The sequence below is a fragment of the Pygocentrus nattereri genome, chromosome 27 (assembly GCF_015220715.1).
Source record: "Pygocentrus nattereri isolate fPygNat1 chromosome 27, fPygNat1.pri, whole genome shotgun sequence".
Taxonomy (NCBI): domain Eukaryota; kingdom Metazoa; phylum Chordata; class Actinopteri; order Characiformes; family Serrasalmidae; genus Pygocentrus; species Pygocentrus nattereri.
Genome location: NC_051237.1, coordinates 10,049,512 through 10,072,182, shown reverse-complemented (window position 1 = coordinate 10,072,182; position 22,671 = coordinate 10,049,512). Strand labels below are relative to the sequence as shown.

General features: G+C 39.2%; 2 protein-coding genes across 4 annotated transcripts; both read left to right on the top strand.

Moving 5' to 3' along the window:
* Positions 1–354: 354 nt before the first annotated feature.
* Positions 355–15,526, top strand: sytl1 (synaptotagmin-like 1). Of its 3 annotated transcripts, none has more exons than XM_017695526.2 (15): positions 355–614; positions 3,373–3,517; positions 4,108–4,250; positions 4,399–4,552; positions 5,323–5,377; positions 5,464–5,503; positions 5,655–5,719; positions 5,961–6,050; positions 6,220–6,386; positions 7,591–7,693; positions 9,569–9,730; positions 10,141–10,219; positions 10,535–10,634; positions 10,777–10,970; positions 13,741–15,526. In XM_017695526.2, exons 2-15 carry the CDS (start codon positions 3,399–3,401, stop codon positions 13,881–13,883), a joined length of 1,614 nt encoding a protein of 537 aa, XP_017551015.1. In that variant the 5' UTR covers positions 355–614; positions 3,373–3,398; the 3' UTR covers positions 13,884–15,526. The 3 variants fall into 3 exon arrangements, with proteins under 3 accessions (XP_017551015.1, XP_017551047.1, XP_017551006.1); XM_017695558.2 differs by having other exon boundaries at positions 3,370–3,517; positions 5,467–5,503; XM_017695517.2 differs by having other exon boundaries at positions 3,370–3,517.
* An 881-nt stretch (positions 15,527–16,407) lies between these two features.
* LOC108426192 (digestive cysteine proteinase 1-like) lies at positions 16,408–22,671 on the top strand. The gene is made up of 11 exons (XM_017695504.2): positions 16,408–16,564; positions 16,770–16,835; positions 16,939–17,031; positions 17,345–17,517; positions 17,932–18,181; positions 18,291–18,486; positions 18,577–18,767; positions 18,918–19,009; positions 19,893–20,054; positions 20,618–20,807; positions 22,029–22,671. The coding sequence occupies exons 1-11, from the start codon at positions 16,519–16,521 to the stop codon at positions 22,214–22,216; spliced, it is 1,647 nt and encodes a 548-aa protein (XP_017550993.1). The 5' UTR covers positions 16,408–16,518; the 3' UTR covers positions 22,217–22,671.

Genomic DNA, 22,671 nt, shown 5'->3' with positions numbered 1-22,671 from the left:
AAGACACCAGCTTATATGGAATGTTAATACAGTAGCCTTTTTTTCTAGCAGTGCGCCACCCCAATAAAATCTCAGGATCCTACCTGGCCACGCTACTCTAAACGCTCGGCATGGTAACCTCTGGCTCATGTGCAGCAGCTCCAGAGCGTCCCAGTCTACTGGTAGGACTTTTCTATGGAGGTTATACAACATGTGTCAGCAATGGGAGCACCTTCAGTGCTGAATTCACCAATTTCATATTACAAGGGGAGTCAACAAACTTTAGGACGAGTAGAGTAGATAGAGATGAATGGGTTAAACATGAGACGTGAGGTGAATTGATGAATAGCAAATAGCCCTCATGCAACGCTGTGGGATCCGGTTCAGTTTTTGCACCGTGCCTGGAGGGCGGGCTCGCGGGCCGCTAATGCAGCCAGCTCAGGCAGAAGCAGAAGTGCAGCGTTTCTGCCCGCTTCAGCTTCAACCGCGGAAAATTTTGTGCAAACTCCAAAAGAGGTCATCAAATGGGACACCATAAATGACGTGAAGGTAGCAGTACTTTCATGTCTCAACTCTGCGCTGTGCTGTTGGCTTGTGTCTGCGTCGATGAAGTGAAGGCTGAGTCAGAGAAACAGGTGCGTCTCTCTCACATTTCCGATCTCTCCGCAACCGAAAACCAGATTAGTCAGGTGTACTTATGTCTGAGGAGAATGTAAATATCTGGAACACACGACACGCGAGAAAAGTTGCACGAAAGCCATCACCCCAAACTCAGATGGTTTGTGAGTGTTAGTCTGTGCATCCAGTTCTTCTACTTTGTCGTGTTTGGTGACTCCAGCTGTGCGTGTGGAGCTTTTCTTCGAGCTTTAAAACAGTATTTGCCCACTCGCTAAAGATGTGTGAAAAGGAGAGCCATATATTGGCCTCCACGGGCTGCTGCTGTTTGTTTACTCTTGTTGTCGGTGCGCGTGCTCGTGCGCGCTCTCTGCTGTCAGCATCGATAGTTCACCCATGTTTTCCTCTCTTATTAGGGCGTTTTACCTCTTTAACCAAACTTTGGTTCCATCTAACCTCTGCTTCCCTTTATGAAGGTCATAGCTACTTATTTTGTTGCTACAGAAGGGAGCAGCGTTGTCTAAAACTAAGTATTTTTAACATGCTTTATTGAACAGTGTATAGTGTAAGCCTGCATACAAGGGGCCTGACCAGTGAGGGCACAAGAGTTACACAGAGAAAACTGTATTCAAGTAGTTTTGCTACATCTGGAACATAATGACTGAAGTAGAAGTAAAAGTAGCTACCAAAAACTTGAGTATGAGTAAAAAGTCTACAGAGTGCTCCTCATAACTACAGTGGGATTTCTTAATACATCCAGCATCTATCAGCTCATGAACTGAAGTTTGTTAGGTCATGTTTTTTACTTTTTGGGATTGTTTTGGTCTGAGATAAAATGCCAAAGCTCACAAGGACACTATAAAAGGAAGAGGTCAGAGGTTGGATTGAAGCATTTCTGAGATTTCAAAGCTAAGTGTTGCTTTGTGTCAACTAAAATGTAGTTTTCTTCATTTAAATTTTTCAGTTTATTTGACTTGAATAAAGCAATTTGAATTGCTTCTTACCAGATGAAGTACATGTTTTGGGCTGAATGTTTACAGTTTAAGAGCAACAGCAAAGCAGTCCAGCTGCTGGGTGTGTTTGCTTTAAATGGTCAGATTTGGAAAAAAAGTTCAGAAAAACTTTTCAACTGACCGCTCAGATTTTCCTAATACTTTCAATAAATGTTGACATTATGCCTAATAGACAGGGCACAACATACTTCTGGTTTACAGATGCTTGGACATGTGGGCTTGAACCTAATAAATGTGCTCTTTTTGCCTTAAAATAAGTTCTAAAAAGTACAAAATGTAATAAGTTGATCATTTACATGCTAGATGCATGTAATGTTCTTGGATTCTTTGATTCAGGTATTTTGAATTCAGTACCGAGCAGAAGATACAGGCATGCATAATTGCCATTGCATGGATTCCTGAAAATGTACCAAAATAAAATATGGTGCATTGAAGCTTAGTGTACAATAAAGGTTTCTGATTTGTGAGCCATTAAAATAATAATAATTAAAAAACAAAAAACAGTCACACTTTAATTCATAAAGCATGTTTCAACACATGTGAAAGTATATAGTTGGTATTAAGAGCCAAAACATTTTTATTGAACTTCCTTGTTTTCAGACACATTATGTACTGTACAATTACAAAACAGGATTAGATATCTGATATGACGCCTTTCAACATCAGAGGAGGAACTGCTGCATCAGAGGACGAACAAGAATAAGTAACATTGATGCATTCTCATGGTCCCTCAAATACAGTTTGTTTAGGACATGCATATAATATTATACATAAATATTACAAATCAATTAAAGACTAAACCAACTGATTTTAACAGATGGAATCAGGTGTGCATCTACCTGAGCTGAACAACCTGCTGCTACAACAGCCCTTTGAGGATAAGGTTGGTGAGCCAGGTATAACAGGTCATTACGGAAATTTATAGAATATACCATAATAGATTATTTTGACATAAAATATATATTTGCTACCTAATGCAGTTTTATGATTGTATAGTGTGTAGTGTGTCTGCATTATATATTTCTGTTTTTTGTAAAACAAGGTGTATTTGATACTTCAGTAAATATATGTTTGGTCAAAATCCCTGCATTATATGTGGTTCATTGGTTAATTGAAATATGCTCTTACCAATAGTAAAAAATGTCTGCGATTGGTGGGAAAATAATCTCTGAACATATTTCATGCATTTAGCATCAGTGGTTCAAAAGCAAATCTGAAATGGTCAGTCCAGAGGCCTGCTGTGACTTCACTTGAATTGACCTTGCCGTCTCTAGCGAAGTAGAACGAATTAAACTAAATATTAGTAAATGTATGTGAAAGAGTAAAATGGAAGAGAGCGAAAAATACCTTCCTTTTATTGCAAATGAAGGATTTTGCTCCAATCTACTTTTCTAACCATTATTTTGACTTTTCTGGATCTGTGTCAAACTGAACCTGTATATTAGTTTTGTAACTATGACATCCTCAGGTTCTTCCTCTTCAGTTACCAGTGTTTTTAATGACATTTATAATCACTGTGTAAACTAGTACAACATATATTAGCTTGTTTTCGTAGTAAAGATCTGAATGAAAGGGTGAGCAGTGGAGTGTTTGCATGTGTAAATCTGGGTGTACAGGTAGGCTTTGTAATTCACACATTCAGGTGTGTTCTTTGAAAAATCTCTGCATTTTTAGTTCAGCAAAATCACATCGAACAGTGAAAGGTTAGTGATTTAAAAATTGTGTCTACTAATTATTGCTGCTTTTTCTGATATTTCTAAAGCAGTGTTTGTTGTGTGAGGTGAGTCCATTATGGAGGAAGAAGCTGCTCAGCTGGATTTGAGTCACCTGACTGAGGTGGAACAAACCATGATTTTAAACGTGTTGCTGAGGGATGCTGAGTTACGTCAGCGAGAGGAGGGCCGGATCAGGTGTGTGTATGTGAGTGTTTGTGTGTGTGTATGTGTGTGTGTGCATGTGATAGAGCAGTGTTTCCCGTTTGTTGGCTATACTAGGTGACTCTGGCCAGATGATATTTTGTAGATTTTGTAAATGAAAATAAGAGAACACATCTTTCTATACATTTTCATGCACAATTACGGTTTATTTGCAACATATTGGAAAAAACAACATGGAATGCAGCCCATGCAAACATTTTGGATGCAAATTTTATATTTTATGCTTTACTTTTTCCAATATGTTAAATTCAGCATATAAACACTTAAAACATGCAGGCCAGTGGTTCTCCAAGACCAGGATTGAGAACCACTGGCTTCTTTAAAAAGTGAAAAAGAATACTGAGAGGAGTTTAAATATCCTTAGATTTTAGAACACCACCCCCTGGGCCCACAGTGATCCACCGAGGTTTTTGTCAGACTTATGGGAAGTACCGGAGAGCATGTTTAAACGGTTTCTTTGCCTAATGTTACACAGAGTTGTAAATCAGGGGGGTTAGAGAGGAAGTAAGTTTGTTTTATGTGTATGTGTCTTTATAATGTGTCTGTGTTATGTACGTGTTTAGCAAGCTCCAGCAAGTGGAGTCAGACCCTGTGCGTCTGCAGTCCTTCAGTGGATCGTGGTTTAATGAAGAGCGTGCCAAGCGCTATCAAAGCAGAGGGGCCGATATCGTCCATGCCTCCATACGACGCAAAAAGCGGGGCAAAGGTCATATTATCTCTTACTGATCATTTACATCATATGTCAAAAAGGGCTCATATTCTAGGCCGTATTCTACTCCAATTTTACAGCTGATTACTGTTTATACTCATTGATTCCTTCTTGGCATATTCACAGTGTATTCTCCATTCTGTAGATATGCTCGTGATGTCACTGTTTGAGGATCAGAAAGAACAGAGTTCGACTGAGAAGCAGAAAGAAAGCACAGAAGAGAACACAGCTGATTTGAAAAACACAGGAAAAACAGAAGATAAAGCAGAAAGGGAAACAGACGAAGAAAAAAGAGACAGGTTTGTGCAGGCTTTAGCTGTTAGTCTGTTTTGGGTTATTATATCAGATCATTGGAGTTCAGCAGCATCCTTTTCAAAGTAAATATTCATTGGTTTTAATATTTCACCCAATGATAGCTGGGATAGGCTCCAGCACCCCCCGTGACCCAGAAGGAGAAGCGGCTTAGAAGATCTGTGTGTGTCTGTGTGTGTCTGTGTGTGTGGTTTTAATATTAATGAAGTCAGTTGAAATAGTCTAAAAGCCCTGTTTGACTTGGATTAGTTTTATCTGAGAGGTAATAAAATTTACTGACAAGATCTGTGACTTTATTCCAGTATGAATCTACAAACTGCAGTTTTATTGACCTTCTTTTATTCTTTGAACCTGGGGTTTCTTAATAGTAATAGTAGTTGTGTTCCTACCAACCTCACCTTGCAGTGTTAAATAAAATGTACTAATAGACATGGCTGTGTTGTTATTGAGAGTGCCGCACAGAGCTATAACATGTACTTCTGGGTTATATATGGTAGTAGCGATTATTACAAAGAAATATTTTGTGGTAATTATAAAGATACATGTATGATTTTGACTTGTCAAATCCCAAATAAAATTACTTTCAAGACCTCCTCTTTTAAACTAACGCAGCTTGAATAGTGCTTAATAGCATTTATGAATCTGATGCACAGACATTTCAAAGCTCACTTGGTCCTAGCAAGAGTAGTTTATTTTCAGTTTCTTTCAATCAAAAACATCTCAGTATCTCAGCTAACTTTAACCAATTCCTTTTCAGTTCCAACCTCAGTGTGGCCCCTGAACCACGGCCCAGGACGAAATGCATCTCCAAGGTCAGTTTGACTGGTGTTGTATATGTATGATCAAGAAAGGTGCATGATGTGTTTCTGTTTTTACATTTCATTCTTGTTTTCGTCAGAAGAATGCAGAGAACACAGAAGGTAGTTCGGGATTTGAAGGTATGCTCTGTATCTGTTTTGGAAGTTACACACAATAGTGATTGAACCTAAAACAAAGAATAGATTGTTCAGGGAATAGTTAGTGTTATACTCCTTATATTCTGTTTTTAACCTCTCTCCTTCATCTTTCTTCTCCGCCCTGCTGTCTCAGGAAGTGTTGAAGGTTCAGAGGTTGTAGATGATGGAGTACTGCAGAACACATTGCCAACTCTGCAAGTATGTTCAACGCACATATTCTTGCTGTTAAAACAAAATTTTGTGTCATTATTGTTGAAGCAAATGTGTATTTGTAATTTTAAAATACGTTAAAGAGATTGTATATTTTTCATGCAATTGTGACCATTTTATCATGAAATGTACTGCTGATGTTTTCAAATCCACTGTTGATTTATATGCTGTATTGTGTAATGTACAGCATATTGTAAAACTCAAATAATTTGGGTGTGTGTGTCTGTAGGTGGACTCAGAAGATGATATCGACTCTGGCAGCACTGAACTGGACGACACTAGATTCGGCTCAGTTAACAGCTTGCACTCAAATCATATGGTACGTTGCGCATACACACGTATATTTATCTATGCCCATGAGCAACAACACTGACGCTGATTTGGCCTTTTATTACTTGCTCAGACATCTCTGTCCATGTCACACAGTATGTGCAGGACCTTTGAATCTGTGCGTTAGTGCTAACGTTAGTTGACTGTGTTTGTGGCAGATGAGTGGAAGCCTGATGAGTCTGTACAGTGTGGGGGATTTTGGAGGTGTTACCGTGACTGGGAGGATTCAGTTCTCTCTTAATTATGACCCAAAAAGGGAGGAACTTCATGTTCGTGTGTGTCGCTGTCAGGATTTGGCTCCAGCACGCAACAACCGCTCCGACCCGTAAGTATAGACTTCCATGTGTAGTGTATTATAATTACTGCACTCTGCCTATAATGAACTGTGTTGTGTTGTGTTGACTGCAATATAGTAATAGCACTCAAGTTCAAAATGCTATACACTGTATTTTGTCATTTTACTTTGCTATCATCATTACTGCCATTATTATTATAGTAGTGTATATATAGAAGTTTTAATTTCTTAGTATTACTTAAGCTGTTTGATGTATTGTTATAGTCTGGATGTTTATGCCGAGGGGTTATGATAGTAGTGTGTGGTTTGAACAGAAATTATATCACTGTAAGTGTAATTAGTATCTTTCCATATATACTCGCTTTATAAGGTATACCTGTTCACCTACTCATTCATGCATGAGCAGAAATGCGTCTCATTATGGACAGCACACTGGGTTCCACTTTTGTCTGCCAAGAACAGAAAGCTGAGGCTGCAGTGGGCTCAGGCTCACCAGAACTGGACAGTTGAAAACGCAAAACACAGGCACCGGGTCTTAATCCAATAGAATACCTTTGGAACGTGGTATAATAGGACATTTGCAGAATGAAAGTGCACCTGAAAAATTTGCAGCAAATTGCATGGTTCTTTCTTTTATAGCTTTATGACTCTAGCATGCAGTAACTTCTCTGGCAAAAATGCTAAATATTTCACATCCTAATGTCTCAAGTCTTTTGTCACATAAATGCGTCTAAGAAACTCGTACTTAAATCTATGACTGTCAGACACTGGTAAAAACTGCAAGTCTTTCATGCTATCAGTAACTGTTGGCTTATTTCCTTCGGGATCAATAAAGTATCTATCTATCTACATCAAGCCCTGACACTACGGCGGGGTCGGGTGCAGCTGACCAAGTAAGACGGCACTGCATACTGCTACACTTTTATGTCTTTTTTTATTTCTCTTTTATGTCTGCTGCCTTGAAAACTACCTCAGACTGCTACTGATTACACAGTGGGATGTAATGAGGGTATACCTGTATCCTGCCCACTACTAGGTTTTGCATTTTACCTCTGTTTCCCAAGTAGTAATGAAGTACACTAACGTCACTAGATTTTGCTCATGTTACCATCAGTGTCTGATTAGCACAGCAAATGCTAACAAGTACTTGCTCCACCACACAACACTGGAGTACGTCAGCATATTACCAGGTGCTGTCAGGGCTGTTCATTATGTCTTTGCTGATCCATTGCAGGTACGTGAAAGTGTACCTCCTCCCAGATAACACATCTCGCAGTAAAAGGAAGACTTCAGTAAAGAGGAAAACCCTAAATCCTGTGTACGATGAAACACTTAAAGTAAGAACCCACTCCAGTTATAGCTGCTGCAGAATGCAGTATAGGAAAGTATATTGAAATTTTTGTTTATTAACCATCACACTGATATATTCATCAAGGACTTTGTAATTCTAAAAAGCACATTGACAGCTTTTTGTCATGGAGTAAAGATGCCAGTAATGCATATTTTTCAGTATAGCCATATTTTCATGCATAGCCAATTTCTTGTATATACAGTATCTCACTGTGTACTCACAAAGTGAGTACACCCCTCACATTTCTGCAAATATTTTATTGTATCTTTTCATGGGACAACACTTGAATATAACTTAAAGAAGTCAGTGTACAGCTTGTATAGCAGTATAGATTTACTGTCCTCAACACAAAAATAAAAATAAATAACACACAGCCATTAATGTCTAAATAGCTGGCAAGCAGTGAGTACACAGTGAATGTCACAACTGTGCTCAAAGTGTCAATATTTTGTGTGACCACCATTATTATCTAACACTGCTTTGACCATCTTGAGCATGGAATTCACCAGCGCTGCACAGGTTGCTACTGGAATCCTCTTCCACTCCTCCATGGTGACATCACGGAGCTGGTGGATGTTAGACACCTTGCGCTCCTCCTCCTTCCACTTGAGGATGCCCCACAGGTGCTCAATTGGGTTTAGGTCTGGAGACATACTTGGCCAGTCCACCTTTACTTTCAGCAAGGCAGTTGTCATCTTGAAGGTGTGTTAAGGGTCATTAGTGTGTTGGAAAACTGCCATGGGCCGCATTTTCCGAAGGCAAGGGATCTTGCTCTGCTTCGAGTGTCACAGTACATGTTGGAATTCATGTTTCCCTCAATGAACCGCACCACCACCATACTTGACCGTACACAAGACCGTACAGTTGTCTTGGTACTCCTCACCAGGGTGCTGCCACACATGCTGGACACCATCTGAGCCAAACAAGTTTATCTTGGTTTTCTTGTGCGTCAGAGGCTTCCGTCTGGGACGACCTCCATGTGTAGACTGAGTTGATGCATTGAGTGGCGTATGGTCTGAGCGCTGACAGGCTGACCTCCCTCTTCTTCAACCTCTGCTGGCAGCACTCATGCGCCTGTTTTTTGAAGCCAACCTCTGGATATGACGTTGAACTCATGGACTCAACTTCTTTGGTCGACCCTGGCGAGGCCTGTTCCGAGTGAAACCTGTCCTGGAAAACTGCTATATGACCTTGGCTAAAGTGCTATAGCTCAGTTTCAGGGTGTTAGCAATCTTCTTATAGCCTAGGCCGTCTTTGTGGAGAGCAACAATTCTATTTCTTACATCATCAGAGAGTTCTTTGCCATGTTGAATATCCAGTGGCCAGTATGACCAGAGAATTGTACCCAAAACACCAAATTTAACAGCCCTGCTCCCCAATCACATCTAGAACCTTGAAACTCTTAATGAGTCACATGATGCCAGGGAGGGACAACGACACAATTGGGCACAATTTGGACATGTTCACTGTGAGGTGTACTCACTTGTGTTGCCAGCTATTTAGACATTCATGGCTGTGTGTTGACTTATTTTCAGAGGACAGTAAATCTACACTGCTATACAAACTGTACACCGACTACTTTAAGTTGTATCCAAGTTTCATTTCTATAGTGTTGTCCTATGAAAAGGTATAATAAAATATATTGTAATAAAATCTTCACTCTATGACAAAGCGTTGGGTAAAAATTTCAGGATGAAAGGATCAATAGCAGCGTTCCAAAATAGCTTGTAATAAAATCCATTTTCATTAAATTCCATTAAAAACAAAGAACATTTTGCCCTCTTCTGCAAAGTTGCCAGAGGCTTATTTTGCTTTAGACAACAACAATATATAATTTACAACTGCACTAATCTTTTCCCAGTATAAAGTGCGTAAATCGGAGCTGCAGGCACGTGTGCTGAGTGTATCTGTGTGGCATTTGGAGCGTGTGAGGAGGAACCTGTTCCTGGGGGAGGTGGAGGTGGGGCTTACTCAGTGGGACTGGGGACGGAGTCAACCCACCTGGTATCCCCTCCAGCCCAGGGCAAGTCATTTACAAATTACCCTAAAGCAGAACAAAGAAGAAAGCAATACATCACCCTGCCAGCTTTTTCCATGTGGCATCTTCATCAGCTACATCAGATTAGATTACTTATTTACTGTACAACATTAACATCATGTGCAGTTTTGTTATGCTGCCCTAAACAGACACCTAACAACCATCTATCTTCCCTTTTGACATTGCATGTCTTTGTAGACCTTGATTGCTATATTCTGTTTATTTCATGATTTTTCTGCCTTAGATGTTTTTGCTCTAAGGCAAGAAAAATATCAATACATGCCTATGCAGCTTATGATCACACAATGACCAAACATTTTGATTCTGAGATCAGTGAAAAATTGTTATATTGTTTGTCTGAGCCTATTTATTGAACTGCTTTTTCTCTCTCACAGGTACAAATGAATCCTGATGCTATCATCAGCAGAGGAACAGTCTTATTTTCACTGAAATTCGTACCTGCTGGCTCTGAGGGTCAGTGCATATATACACATATATAATATACATATTATGTTATATATTACATAATATATTATATTATACATTCATGTGTGTGTGTGTGTGTGTGTGTGTGTGTGTGTGTGTGTATATATATATATATATATATATATATATATATATATATATATATATATATATATATATATATATATGTGTGTGTGTGTGTGTGTGTGTGTGTGTGTGTGTGTGTGTGTGTGTGTGTGTGTGTGTGTGTGTATACATACTTTAATTGCATTGCATCCTGTATGTGCATGGGTGTTGATTTTTTTTGTGAATGTATGGTCATAGGAGGAGGGTATCCTCTGACTGGTGAGCTACATATATGGCTGAGGGAGGTCATTGGACTCCTTCCTCCAAAGCGTGGTGTTCCTAATACCTATGTGAAAAGGTACATATATACATTCACAGCAGATGCAGAAAAATCAAGAAATGCATCAGTAACACTGAGCATGTGCACTCTGTAATGTGGTCTTTATCTACAGATTGTTACATTGTAAATACATTCACACATGTGCCTTTGGTGCGTCCAGTGTAGTTTTGCCAGATGAGAGTGGCGTTAGTGGTCAGCAAACGCGGGTGGTCCGTGGCTCAGTCAGTCCTGTGTTCAACCACACAATGGTGTATGACGGCCTGCAGCCTAGTGACCTCACACAGGCATGCACAGAGATCACTGTCTGGAACTCCTCCAACTGCCTGGGAGGAGTGCGCCTCAGCATAGGCTCAGGTAAATTCTTCATTTAGGTCCACACGTTAAAAAAAAACGCAAAAAAAATCTTATCAGATGCATTAATTGTTTATGTTGTTAATTATTATTATTGTTAATTTTTCTATACAGGATTTCTATTTTCTTACTGTCTGAGGACTTGGTAGTTTTAAAGCAAAGTATTTGTAATGATCCATAATTCAATATCTTTTATTAATAAATCAAATGGAAGTGATGTGGCAAGAGAACTGGAAGGCTGTCATTCACTGCTCTTGTTTGGAGCACATGAGACGCTGCTGCCATTCATCTGTGATAAAATGCGCTGTTACAGTAACATAGAGAGTGGAGGGATTATAGTGTCAGTAAAATATCTTTAAGATGGGACATGTGCAACAAAGCGAGAAAGCCCTGTTTCTCAATGACTGAGAATCGGCGCCTCAGTCAGAATTGAAGGTGGAGCAGCACAATTCAAACAAGAAGCTGGAGAATGAAAAGCTACAACAGTCTCATAAAACAGTTGAATGTTGATGGACATTTTACAATAAGCTGATCTACTTTTGAGGAAAAGTTTTCTGGCGGAGATGGGAGGAAAGCAACTATAGCTAAAGCTTGAAGCAGAGCAAAGTAAGACTGTGCTTTAGTTTATATTTTTTAGCCTGTACTGGACATTAAATGTTTTGGCTCCCAAGGTGGTTTGATTTTTGTTGAAAGGACTTCTTAACATTTGGGTTGTGACTCCTGACCTAATCTGGCTTTTAATGCAGAGGGAGCCAGTCAGATTTCTCGCTCATCCAGTTATGTTTTTGTTATGTGCCACCACAGACTAGCTGGGTGCTGCACTTACTCACTCACGGCCCTTTGCGTGCCATCAACATTACATTATAAATTTAAATTTAGAAAATCTATTTTTGGCATTTGTGAATCGATTCAGAATCGTTCACGTCTGCATTGTGCTGCATCTAAGAATAATCCCCCCCCCCACCATTGTGTAGCATCGCCTCTTTTAACAACAGTCTGTTGAGACTAATTGATAATTACTAAATACTAACCTCTGCCCCTTGCTTCTGATGGACTCTGCTTCTCTAAAATACTCTTTTCATGAAAAATATTAAATGTCTCTCTTTTAACATCTGATATGTGTTCTGTGTTCTATTGTGAATAAAACACAGGTCTATGAGACTTGCATCCTATAAATCCAGCAGATCAAATACAACATATCAGATGTTGAAACTGAAGAGTTTTTTTTATTTATTTATTTGTTTGTTTGTTTGTTTGTTTGTTTGTTTGTTTGTTGTTTTTTAAGTACATGCCCGTTCCCAATTTTTTAAAAATGTGTTGCTGCACAGGGGCATACTTACCATGTTGCATCACATAATACATGCAGAGTGTGGTTTGGTGTTGACTTCCTGAAATAAGCTAGCCTCCCCTGAAAGGATGTCATCTGGACACTTTTCCACTTCACCTTAGTCCACCGTAAATGAGCTCTGGCCCAGGGAAGGTGGTGGCGTTTCTGGATCCCATTTATATGTGATTTCTTCTTTGCATGGTGGTGTTTTAACTTCAATTTGTGGGTGCAGAAAGTGTTCCTGAGCCCATACAGCCATTTCCACTACAGAATTGTGTCCGTTATTAATGCAGTGCCACCTGAGAACTTTGGTTTTCTCTGGTTTTCAACCTTATTCCTTCCGTATAAAGATTTCTCTGGATTCTCTGAATGTTTTAATGATATTATGTACCATAGATGATGAAATCTACAAGTTCGATGATATTTTATGTTGAGAAAATCAGTCTTCAATCACTGCACTATTTACCCACACTTTCTTTCACAGAGAGGTGAACCCATTCTCATCTTTGCTTCTGAAAGACTCAGCTTCTCTGTGATGCTCTTTTTATACCCAGTCATGTTACTGACCTGCTGCCAGTTAACTTGTTTAGTTGTGAGATGTTTAAGCCAGGCCTTTGTTGCCCATGTCCCTCCTTTTGGGGAAAAAATGACATATTACATTTCAGAAACAATGAAATTACTCAGTTTCAACATTAGATATGTTCTCTTTGTACTATGTTAGATTATATATATACACACACACACACACACACACACACACACACACACACACACACACACACACACACACACACACACACACACACACAATATAATATAGAAAGGTGCTTGAAATTGTCCTAATATGAGATTAGTACTGGCAACTTCTAAGTTGAAAGTTGTAAGGTTAATATCCAGAAAGCCTTGAATTCTTGAAGTGGTGATCAAATCTAGACTATTTCCATATGTTGTATTTATTTGTAGTATTGTTCACCTTTTGTGTGCAAAATACTTGAAATATTCAAGGATGAAAATACTTATTGGTGTCTAGTTTATAAAATTTTATTCTACATTTAAGTTAATATTGAACATAAAATAACAAATATAATAAGTGTGACAAGTGATTGAATAAATGTATTTATGCATTTATACACACTCACATGCATTTTACACAGCATTTATTACATTATTCTGTTCTGAATGACATGCCTCCACATGAGTTTTGATTCTGAATGAGAGGGCTAGTAAAAGCCAAAGTGTTTATTACTTTTAGTTGTGCGCTACTTACTAACTGCATTCCCAAGACTGTCATCACAACACCGGTGACTGAGCAAAAAAGTAAATGACTGATAAATATGCATCAGTAACTGATGCAATGTACAGCAATTTAAAACAGTAAACCATAAACTAGTTCCATCTTCTCTGAGCATTCACATGTTTGTGAATGTGTCTCTTTGTGCTCTTTAGGTGTGAGTTACGGTCAGACGGTTTGTTGGATGGACTCCACTGAAGAGGAGATGAGTGTGTGGAATACAGTCATTGGAAACCCAAACAACTGGGTGGACGCTGTGCTGCCCATCAGAACCAACCTCCAGCTGTGCTCAGAGTAATGTGCCTCTGCCAGGCAGCTTTGTCCATGAAATGGAACAGTCCTGCAATTTCTCTTACATTTCCAGTGTAGCTCTTCTAAAAAGGGTAAACATTTATTAGGACAGTCTAGCAGGCACTAAAGCATATTTGTGAAAGGATTTTCAATTGACAGCATGGTTTAGGGATCAAGGCTATTCTTCTTATGTGACTGGAGAACTGGCCCTTAAATGGTCCCTTCTGTTTGAGATCTAGCCAGAAACAGAGCAGATATGGTTATGGGTTCAAGGTCATTCAAGATCAAGGCCTGTGCACCACTGAAACTGTGATTTTGGCTTCTCTAGTCCTGTTGGTCAAAAGAATTAAAAAAAAAACTTTAGCATAATCGTAAATCAGTGACACACAAGGCCAGACTAAGCCGAGAACTAAAATGCATTTCCAATGCAAGTTTCTTATTAATAATACATTGAGAACTCACTTAGACTAAAAACAAATACATTAAAGATAATAAACAATCTTAATACTCAATCAAATTTCACTGGTGGAAATAAATTTAAAGAATTTAAATAAACATGCAGTTGTCAGAATAAATGAAGACCAGCCTAAATCTTTCAGTAATTATGAACCTCACAAATCTTAGTTTTATAGCATGAGATGAAAAACTTCACTGAACAGCATCAAGTCTTAACAGTCTCTTTTTAAATGGCACAGTCTAAAGCACAATACTGAAGAGATTTGGTTACTGTTTTGTGTTTGTCTGTGTCTTGGTGTTACAGGGAAGTATTCTTAAAATGATAAAATGTAACTGAAAATGTTGCACAATGTCTCTAGAACACGTGTAATATGATAATTTGTCACATTTTGTTACATTTATACTTTGTTAAATGCTTTAGTATAAGTAGCTTTAGACATTATTGTCCGTTAAATTGTGTAGATGATCACCATACATCTCTAACACTCCTTCACCCCCCTTTAGCCCCTCTTTGGGCACCACTGGTGTGCCTGGATTCAGGTTCAAGTCATCAGGTTGAAGACATTCCTGTCCATGTCTGGGATTCTTCGAGCAAGCACAGCATTCTGATTGATGGGCTTCCTCTCTAAGCCATTGCTAAATTAAATGGAAGTCAGGTATCTGCAGGGTTAAATGTTCTCCTACAAGTGGACTTTCAGAAAGGAGTTGGGGCTCATATGCTGGCCTTTCCTTTTGCTAGACTGGTGGTGCTGTTGTGCAATAATGGAAAGATCCTCCTTTTTATGCTCCACTTCCTTTGGCCAGTGTCTAAATAAGGTATAGGGGATCAACACTTTTTTTAAAATTCCACACAGAAAGCATCATGTGTTTTTGTTGGTTCCTGGTGGTTTTGTAATGTGCTTTTCATGATGCTTTGATCACACAATATAAAGTATTCTAATGGTTTAACAGGTGTTTTGGGACTGATACCAGATGCACTTACTGGTTTTCTAGTGGGCTTTAAATGTGTCCTAAAGGAAACTAGCGGTCTCTGAGGGTAACCATCAAGCCAATTTTCATTAGTATGCACTACTATTAGGTTTTCAGCAGGGATGCTAAAAAAGAAGTAGTTGTTTTTATTATAGTAACAGACTCAACACCTTTTGTAACTGGCAAAGTAGTTCATGAAATAAATAGAATCAAATAGAAATTTGATCATGTGTCATCAGTGTATTTTGTATTCATCTGACAACTCGCGCTGTGTTGATTCTCATCAGTTATGTTCCTTTTTGGGTCATCTTTTATTTGTAAGTGAAAGTTGCAGAAGTAGAGCATGATTTTTGTCTGGGTCTCAGATCACATTTGAGAAACCCTATGAAAGGTGTCTGATTTCCGTTATATATTTAAAAATAAGGGGGATGTTCAATGGCTAAGTTTTCATGAAAGGAGTCATATTTGATTTATTCATTGGTATGGTCAATGGTGGTCATGTTATGCATGCATGCATGAGTTTGACAATGATTTAATTCTAGCCCTCTAATATGGATCTTAAGACCAGGCAAACATTAGATTGCTGACATAAAGAAGTGCCCACTGAATAGTGCTGTTCTCCGTAATCAGCACATATTTGGCCTTTAGACTGGCAACTGTGTGATAGGTGGGTTTATTTATTTTAATTCAGTGTAACAGAATTAAATGATATTGAATACTTTCACGACGTAACAGTTTGGACGTTGCAGTGCTCCTGATTCCTCAAGTTGTTTTGCAGATACACTAGTCCAGTGTTTACTTGGAAGAAAGTGTTTCTCATCTTAGGTTTCACCAAATCTCAGCCAAGATTTCATCTCCAGTTACACGCTGCGGCCAGTGATTGTTGTCAGAATTAAATCACTCTTTTTTTAAATCCTGTTATTTAATATGTTACTCGAGAAAAAAAAAGTATAAATACAGCATTTTAATTGCTGACAGACGGGAAAACTTGGCCCATTGCCAGAACTGAAACAGCTGACTGCAGTCATGTGAGAGGCACTCAAACGAAGTCATATGACTTCGTAATGTCACGCCCATCGACATTGTGATTGGACGGTTGCGCAGGGCAGCGCTTTTCATTGGCAGGAGCGTGTTTTTAACAAACTGAACTTTAGATGAGCCGTCTGCGCTCTCCGGCGCTGTCCTGTTGACCACTTGTTTACTGACCTCGCCCTACAATGTGGCCTTTTCTGGCGGTAGCCGCGTTACTCGGCTGTGCTTCAGGTGAGTGTTAGTGTTTTGGATCAGTGATCAGTATTACTGCTCTTAATGTTTTCATGATCGTTGCTTTAGATCAGCAGCTAAGCCTGTTATTTTCACGCTGTACGCTGTAGCCGAGCTGTAAATAAGCACTGCTGTGTTATGTGTGGCCTGCGTGGCTGAATGTAGACGGGTTAATGAAAAGCGCGTGTTCCCTATGTGTCCGCAGTCTTGGAGGCCACACCGCTGACGGGCCGAACGCTTCCCGATTTCGGCAATACGTATCATGTGAAAGGTAGATGTCTGCCTGTCTGCTGACACAGGGCAGAGTTCTTCTCTTTAATGAGTGGCTGAGAGTTTGGATTTCTTTGGGAATCACGATCCTGCTCTTTTTTAAGGTGTGATCTCGCTGCCCTACGCTGAAATCAAGGAACCGTTTAAAGGCTGGTATGACCTGAAGGGGAAGAGAAGTCGTATTGACTACTATAATGGTGAGTGGTGTCTTTCTAGTGTGTTCAGGTCGCTTTAGCTTGCACATCTCTGCTCTGAAAGAGCAATTCCACCGATTTCTGAAAATGTCTGCTTAATTCAGTCAATAACATGTAAACAAAGTAATTCTGAGTGGTTTGATGTGAAATGTGCCAATCTAGAGAAATTAGTCAAAGCTATTCACAGCTGTAATTTATTGTCAGAGGTATTAGTTTTTAAGAGTACTTTCTGAATAAAGTGTGGCTCTTGAGTCTGACTTGTGACAATTGCCAAAAAACATGTTATTTTAAACTTTGTCTGCCCCCCTCCCCCCAGGCCAGGTCTCCACTTTCCAGCTTGGTACAGCAATGCCTCAAGGTGTCAGCTATAAGATCACACCAGTTACAACAGAGACTGAATTCAATGCCATGAAGTGCTTCCAAGTCAATGGCACTAAGGAAGACCCTGTCCTGCCTCAGGCAGCATTGCCAAATGTACAGGGCTTCCAGGTATGTGTCTCGAGTATTTGTGGAAGAGTCTGTCTTTTAGGAAACAAACTTTTAAGGATGTATGTTAAACAGTATATTGTCCATTAGCATTAAAATTTTGATGGAATGTTGGAGTTCAAGGGAAGTTCACGAGACTACATTTAATCACAGACTGTAAGTTAATCAAATAAATGCTATTGCTGCTCTTTATTAACCTCCTTTAAAAGGCCAGGGCCCTCCAGCAGACCCAAAGTTTTATTATGCACTTTTTATAACTTAAAAACGGTTCAATCAGTTTGCATTGAGGCCCCTGCAGTAACTGAGCAAAAAGCCTCATTGTGTAATAAGCCTGAGATTTTAAGGGGTTAATGTCAGCTGTGCGTTTGCTGCATTTTTGTTGCACATTGGTGACATTTTTCATGTATTTGTTTACAGTTTGAGCAGATGGATTACCATGGTGGTGTTTTGTGTGAAGTATGGAAGAACATCACTACAATCGGGCACAAAAAGAACACTTACCGCCTGTGGGTGACACGCCCAGAGGGAGGACCTTCAGTGGCCACACCACACCACTATGAGATGATGGGCTACAACACGCTGCTCGGCTCCCACTATGACAAATATCTCATTGATTACAGTGACTTCAGCCCAAAAACTGACCCTAAAGACTTCAACCTGCCAGATGGTATATAAACACACATGCATCTTTGGTTATGTATGTTCTCTGCATGTGTTTTGTAAACAGAGTAAATAAAAAAAAAAAAAAAAAATCTATGTGGTCTGTTTGTTACTAGGTTTGGACTGCGGCCCATTCCCTGGTCCAGGAGCGGAGCACCGGCTCTTAGCCAATCCCATTCAAGATCTGATACACACCTCTCCTGTTGGACATGCCCATCGGTTATTTGGTCACTTTAGAGATAAATATAAGCGCGACTATGAAACTGAGGAGGAACACGAGATGCGAGAACGCAACTTTGTACATAATATTCGGTGAGGAACAATGTTGAGGCATAGAGCCAGCACAAATAATTTTGTTTCCTTTCCTCATGCCAAACCCTGTTTACTCCTTTTTTCTCTCAGGTATGTTCACTCCATGAACAGGGCAGGGCTGTCATTCTCACTCTCTGTGAATCACCTGGCTGATCACTCGCAGGCAGAGCTGGCAGTCATGAGGGGAAGAATACTGAAGAAGACCCCTAATAATGCTCAGCCTTTCCCCACTGAACTCCGCTCTATTGCCGCACCCGACTCCCTGGACTGGAGGCTGTATGGTGTGTGTTTCTGTACAACTTATTTTGTAAACATGTCTATGTGTTCTTGGATATGTTCAGGTGCCGTGATAATGCCTTGCTACTGTGTAATTCAGGTATGAATCATGATGATTAGAGTTTAAATACTATACTGTATGTCTGTATGCTTAGGTGCTGTGACCCCTGTAAAAGACCAGGCTGTATGTGGATCATGCTGGAGCTTTGCCACAACAGGAGCACTTGAAGGAGCGTTGTTTTTAAAGGTAAACCTGTGCAAATCTCACACAAAAACTTAGTACTTGCATACTTCTGTACTTCCTTGCAGTTTGAACAAAATGGTTACATGTACAAAGTTCAGCTGTTTTATGTACATTATTGTACAGATGTTTGAGAAAAGTACTGATATATAAAGCCATTGATGTGGGCAGAAAGCATTTGTTCGATCAAACACCAACATTAGAGTAAATAAAAAGAAATAAATATTTCCAGATCTCTCCTCCAGAAATTTCAGTATATAGTTGCCATCAATACCACACTGAAAGGTCAGGAACCCAGCTTGTTCTTCAAACTATATCCTTTTATCCAACTTATTAGTAACTTTTTTTAACAAAGTTCTTATTAGTTTATTATGTATGTATGTATGTATGTATGTATGTATGTATGTAATTTTATTTATGTTGTTTTTTTTTTTTTTTGTTGGGACAATGGCTTGCTGATAAACAAACATTCTGTAACTAGATAATTGACTCTAATCTTTCTTGAATTTTGAATTGATTTGTCTGGGTATACTGATTTTCCTGTTTTCTGTATTGGCTCAAGGGCATCTTTAGGCTTTACCCCTTTTCTATTTGGATAATATATAACCTGCAAACACTTCACCTCTGGATAAGGGTGCCTGTTTAAGTATGTAAATGTACATGTCAAAGAAGAAGGCAACGCAACTGAATTTATGGTGTGAAATGTTTTGCAAATGTTGCTTTTCAATGTTGTTTCCAAGTTGAGACTGAATCCTGTTTAGATTACACTGTTTACCTTTTACTGCAGAGATTAACAAAATATGCACAACCTAACCAAACAGATTATGTATCAGAGAAAGCCTCACCTTATCACAGTAACTCACTCTATCTTGTACTGTCTCTCTATCAGACAGGGGAGCAGGTGGTACTGTCTCAACAGATGCTGGTGGACTGTACATGGGGCTTTGGTAATAATGGGTGTGATGGAGGAGAGGAGTGGAGAGCATACGAGTGGATCATGAAACATGGTGGAATCTCCACTGCAGAGAGCTACGGCGGATACACAGGCATGGTGAGTACTAAATGCATATATGACCATATCATTACTGTCTGAACAAAACCTCCAGACCTTGCCTTCAATGTAAATTAATGTGGTAAGATTTTATTATATACACAATATAAAGGAAAACTGGACATGTTTTTAAAAAAAAAAAAAAAAAAGTGAAAAACAACAATGACCAATGATATGCAGCAACTGCTGTTGGGTTATTCAGCCCTGTGAAGAGTGTAAATGATCTCACTTAGACTTTTTGGAACTGAGCCAGTGCATAATCTCAAATGATCCCATGATTTAGTCCATTACTTTTGAAGTGCAAGGATACTGGATATAGAAAGTGAATGAAGGAACCGTTTATGTAGCTGGGTTTTTTAATTTTTTAGATAAATTTAATAAGTTAAGACTTTTGTTGTGCCCAAAAATTAGGGTATGTTTCATTATTTATATATTTTTTATTATTATTTACTTCGATACCACATGAAACTACTTCTTAAACCTCTAATTCCTCTTGACTGTTTACTTGAGTAGAGAAGGCGCTGCTTTGAGCATGTCTTCCTGCATTTTTTTTTTCATAACAGAATGGTTTGTGTCACTACAACTCGTCCTCACTGACTGCTCATGTGAGGAGTTACACCAACGTGACCAGTGGGGACATGGAAGCCCTGAAGGCTGCGCTGTTTAAGAATGGTCCCACTGCGGTCAGCATTGATGCCTCTCACCGCTCCTTCACTTTCTACAGCAATGGAGTATATTATGAGCCTGCTTGCAGTGAGTCTGTTAATATACTTGCACTTTATGTACAATGACTGGCCACTTTAAGAGCACCTCCTTGTATCTACACTTAGTGTCCGTTTTATCAGCTCCACCTACCATATAGGTGCACTTTGTAGTTCTACAATTACAGACTGCAGTCTGTTTTCTTTCAGAACTTTCACTCTGTTCAATGGTCAGGACCACCACAAAGTTGGTATTATTTGTATGGTAAACCATTCTCAGCACTGCAGTCACTGCTGGACTGAGAATAGTCCACCAACCAAAAATATCCAGCCAGCAGCTTCATGTGAGCACTGATGACTAACATTGTCAGCACTGCAGTGACACTGACACACCACCACCATATCAGTGTCACTGCAGCACTGAGTGATTTGCCAACCAAATAATATCTGCTCTGTGGTGGTCCTGTGAGAGTCCTGACCATTGAAGAATAGGGCAAGTTATGCAGAGAAATGAATTGATTATAGTCTGTGACTATGCACAAGGCATTTCTACATGTATGATAAAAGGACTTGTTAAAGGGACAAAGAAAGTGGATACAAGGAGGTATACTAAAGTGACCAGTCAGTGTACACACAGCTTTTAGTTGTGGGCCTCCAGGACCAGGTTTGAGAAACACTAATCTAGGTTAAGGATGACCAGTTCTGGTCTTGGCAGGACCTTATGCCAACACAGTGTTGTGATTTCCCTGCTCAAACAGTCATACTAAACCTGGTAACTACCTATTGAATTGAATCGGGTGTTTTGAATGGGCACATCACCAAACTGTGCTGGATGACTAACTCTCACCATGTCTGAAGTTCAGAAGCTCCTGATTTGTTGTAATATTCTCAGAGCCCTTAGCAACCGGTTTTGGACAACTGTTTTGTGGATTCTGGTTGCCCGTGTCCATTTGTTTAAATTCATAAATATATAATAATAAAAAAAGTATGATTCTGTTTAAGTGTAAATAAACTTGAAGTTGTGAAGTCGGAGCTAAACATGACCTTTCCACTTTACAAAGTGTTTTAATTATGTAATATTCTAGTTACTCCAGGTATTCACTTTAAAATGGCTATCATATAAACAATTTTTAGAACCAGATCTTACCATTCAGCCCTGTGTTGTTTGCATGACATTAGCTGTTATCTAATAAGATGGTCTGAAGCTTATATTAACTATAATAATCTGTGTACATCATTGCATATAATGACCATTTTCTTGTTTGTGATGTAGAAAATGGGATTGATGACTTGGATCATGCTGTACTGGCGGTGGGTTATGGGGTACTGGACAACCAGCCTTACTGGTTAGTGAAGAATTCCTGGTCCACTTACTGGGGCAATGATGGCTATGTGCTCATGTCCATGAAGGACAACAACTGTGGAGTGGCAACTGATGCAACATATGTCACGCTGGCTTAATTGCATTAATGTACATGCATGCAGACAAACGTGCAGCTGTACATGCAAAATATATCGTTTGTAAATGATCACAGTAATTATTTCTGGGACGTTTGTTGCAGTTTCCAAAAGTGGTTGGTTTTTTTTTTTTTTTCTTCAGTTGTGTAGTGTTTTGAGCATGCTGGCCAGTCTCAGATGCTCAGACTGAATGTCTTTAAATGTTCTTATGCACAGCATTTCTTTAAAGAATATTGCCACACCCATGGTGTCTTGTTGAAATACAAAGTCCATGTTTTAGAATATCACATTTACATAATGAGACAGTATGATTTGCTGTATTGTGTTTGTATTGCACAGCACCAGTGTACACATGTACAGAACCTTGCCACTACTTGGGATTATTCTGGATGCTGGATTGGGATACAATGGGAGTTTTTTTTCTGATTAGACAATAAAGATCCTTTTTTTTTAAGAAA

What these genes read in the sequence shown, in the direction of transcription:
- LOC108426192 (XM_017695504.2), top strand. Translation starts at nt 16,519, where the DNA reads ATGTGGCCTTTTCTGGCGGTAGCCGCGTTACTCGGCTGTGCTTCAG. An exon ending in CAATACGTATCATGTGAAAG is followed by an intron (nt 16,836 to 16,938) that starts GTAGATGTCTGC and finishes CTCTTTTTTAAG; the next exon opens with GTGTGATCTCGCTGCCCTAC. An exon ending in AGACTTCAACCTGCCAGATG is followed by an intron (nt 18,182 to 18,290) that starts GTATATAAACAC and finishes GTTTGTTACTAG; the next exon opens with GTTTGGACTGCGGCCCATTC.
- sytl1 (XM_017695526.2), top strand. Translation starts at nt 3,399, where the DNA reads ATGGAGGAAGAAGCTGCTCAGCTGGATTTGAGTCACCTGACTGAGGTG. An exon ending in CGAGAGGAGGGCCGGATCAG is followed by an intron (nt 3,518 to 4,107) that starts GTGTGTGTATGT and finishes GTACGTGTTTAG; the next exon opens with CAAGCTCCAGCAAGTGGAGT. An exon ending in CGTACCTGCTGGCTCTGAGG is followed by an intron (nt 10,220 to 10,534) that starts GTCAGTGCATAT and finishes GTATGGTCATAG; the next exon opens with GAGGAGGGTATCCTCTGACT.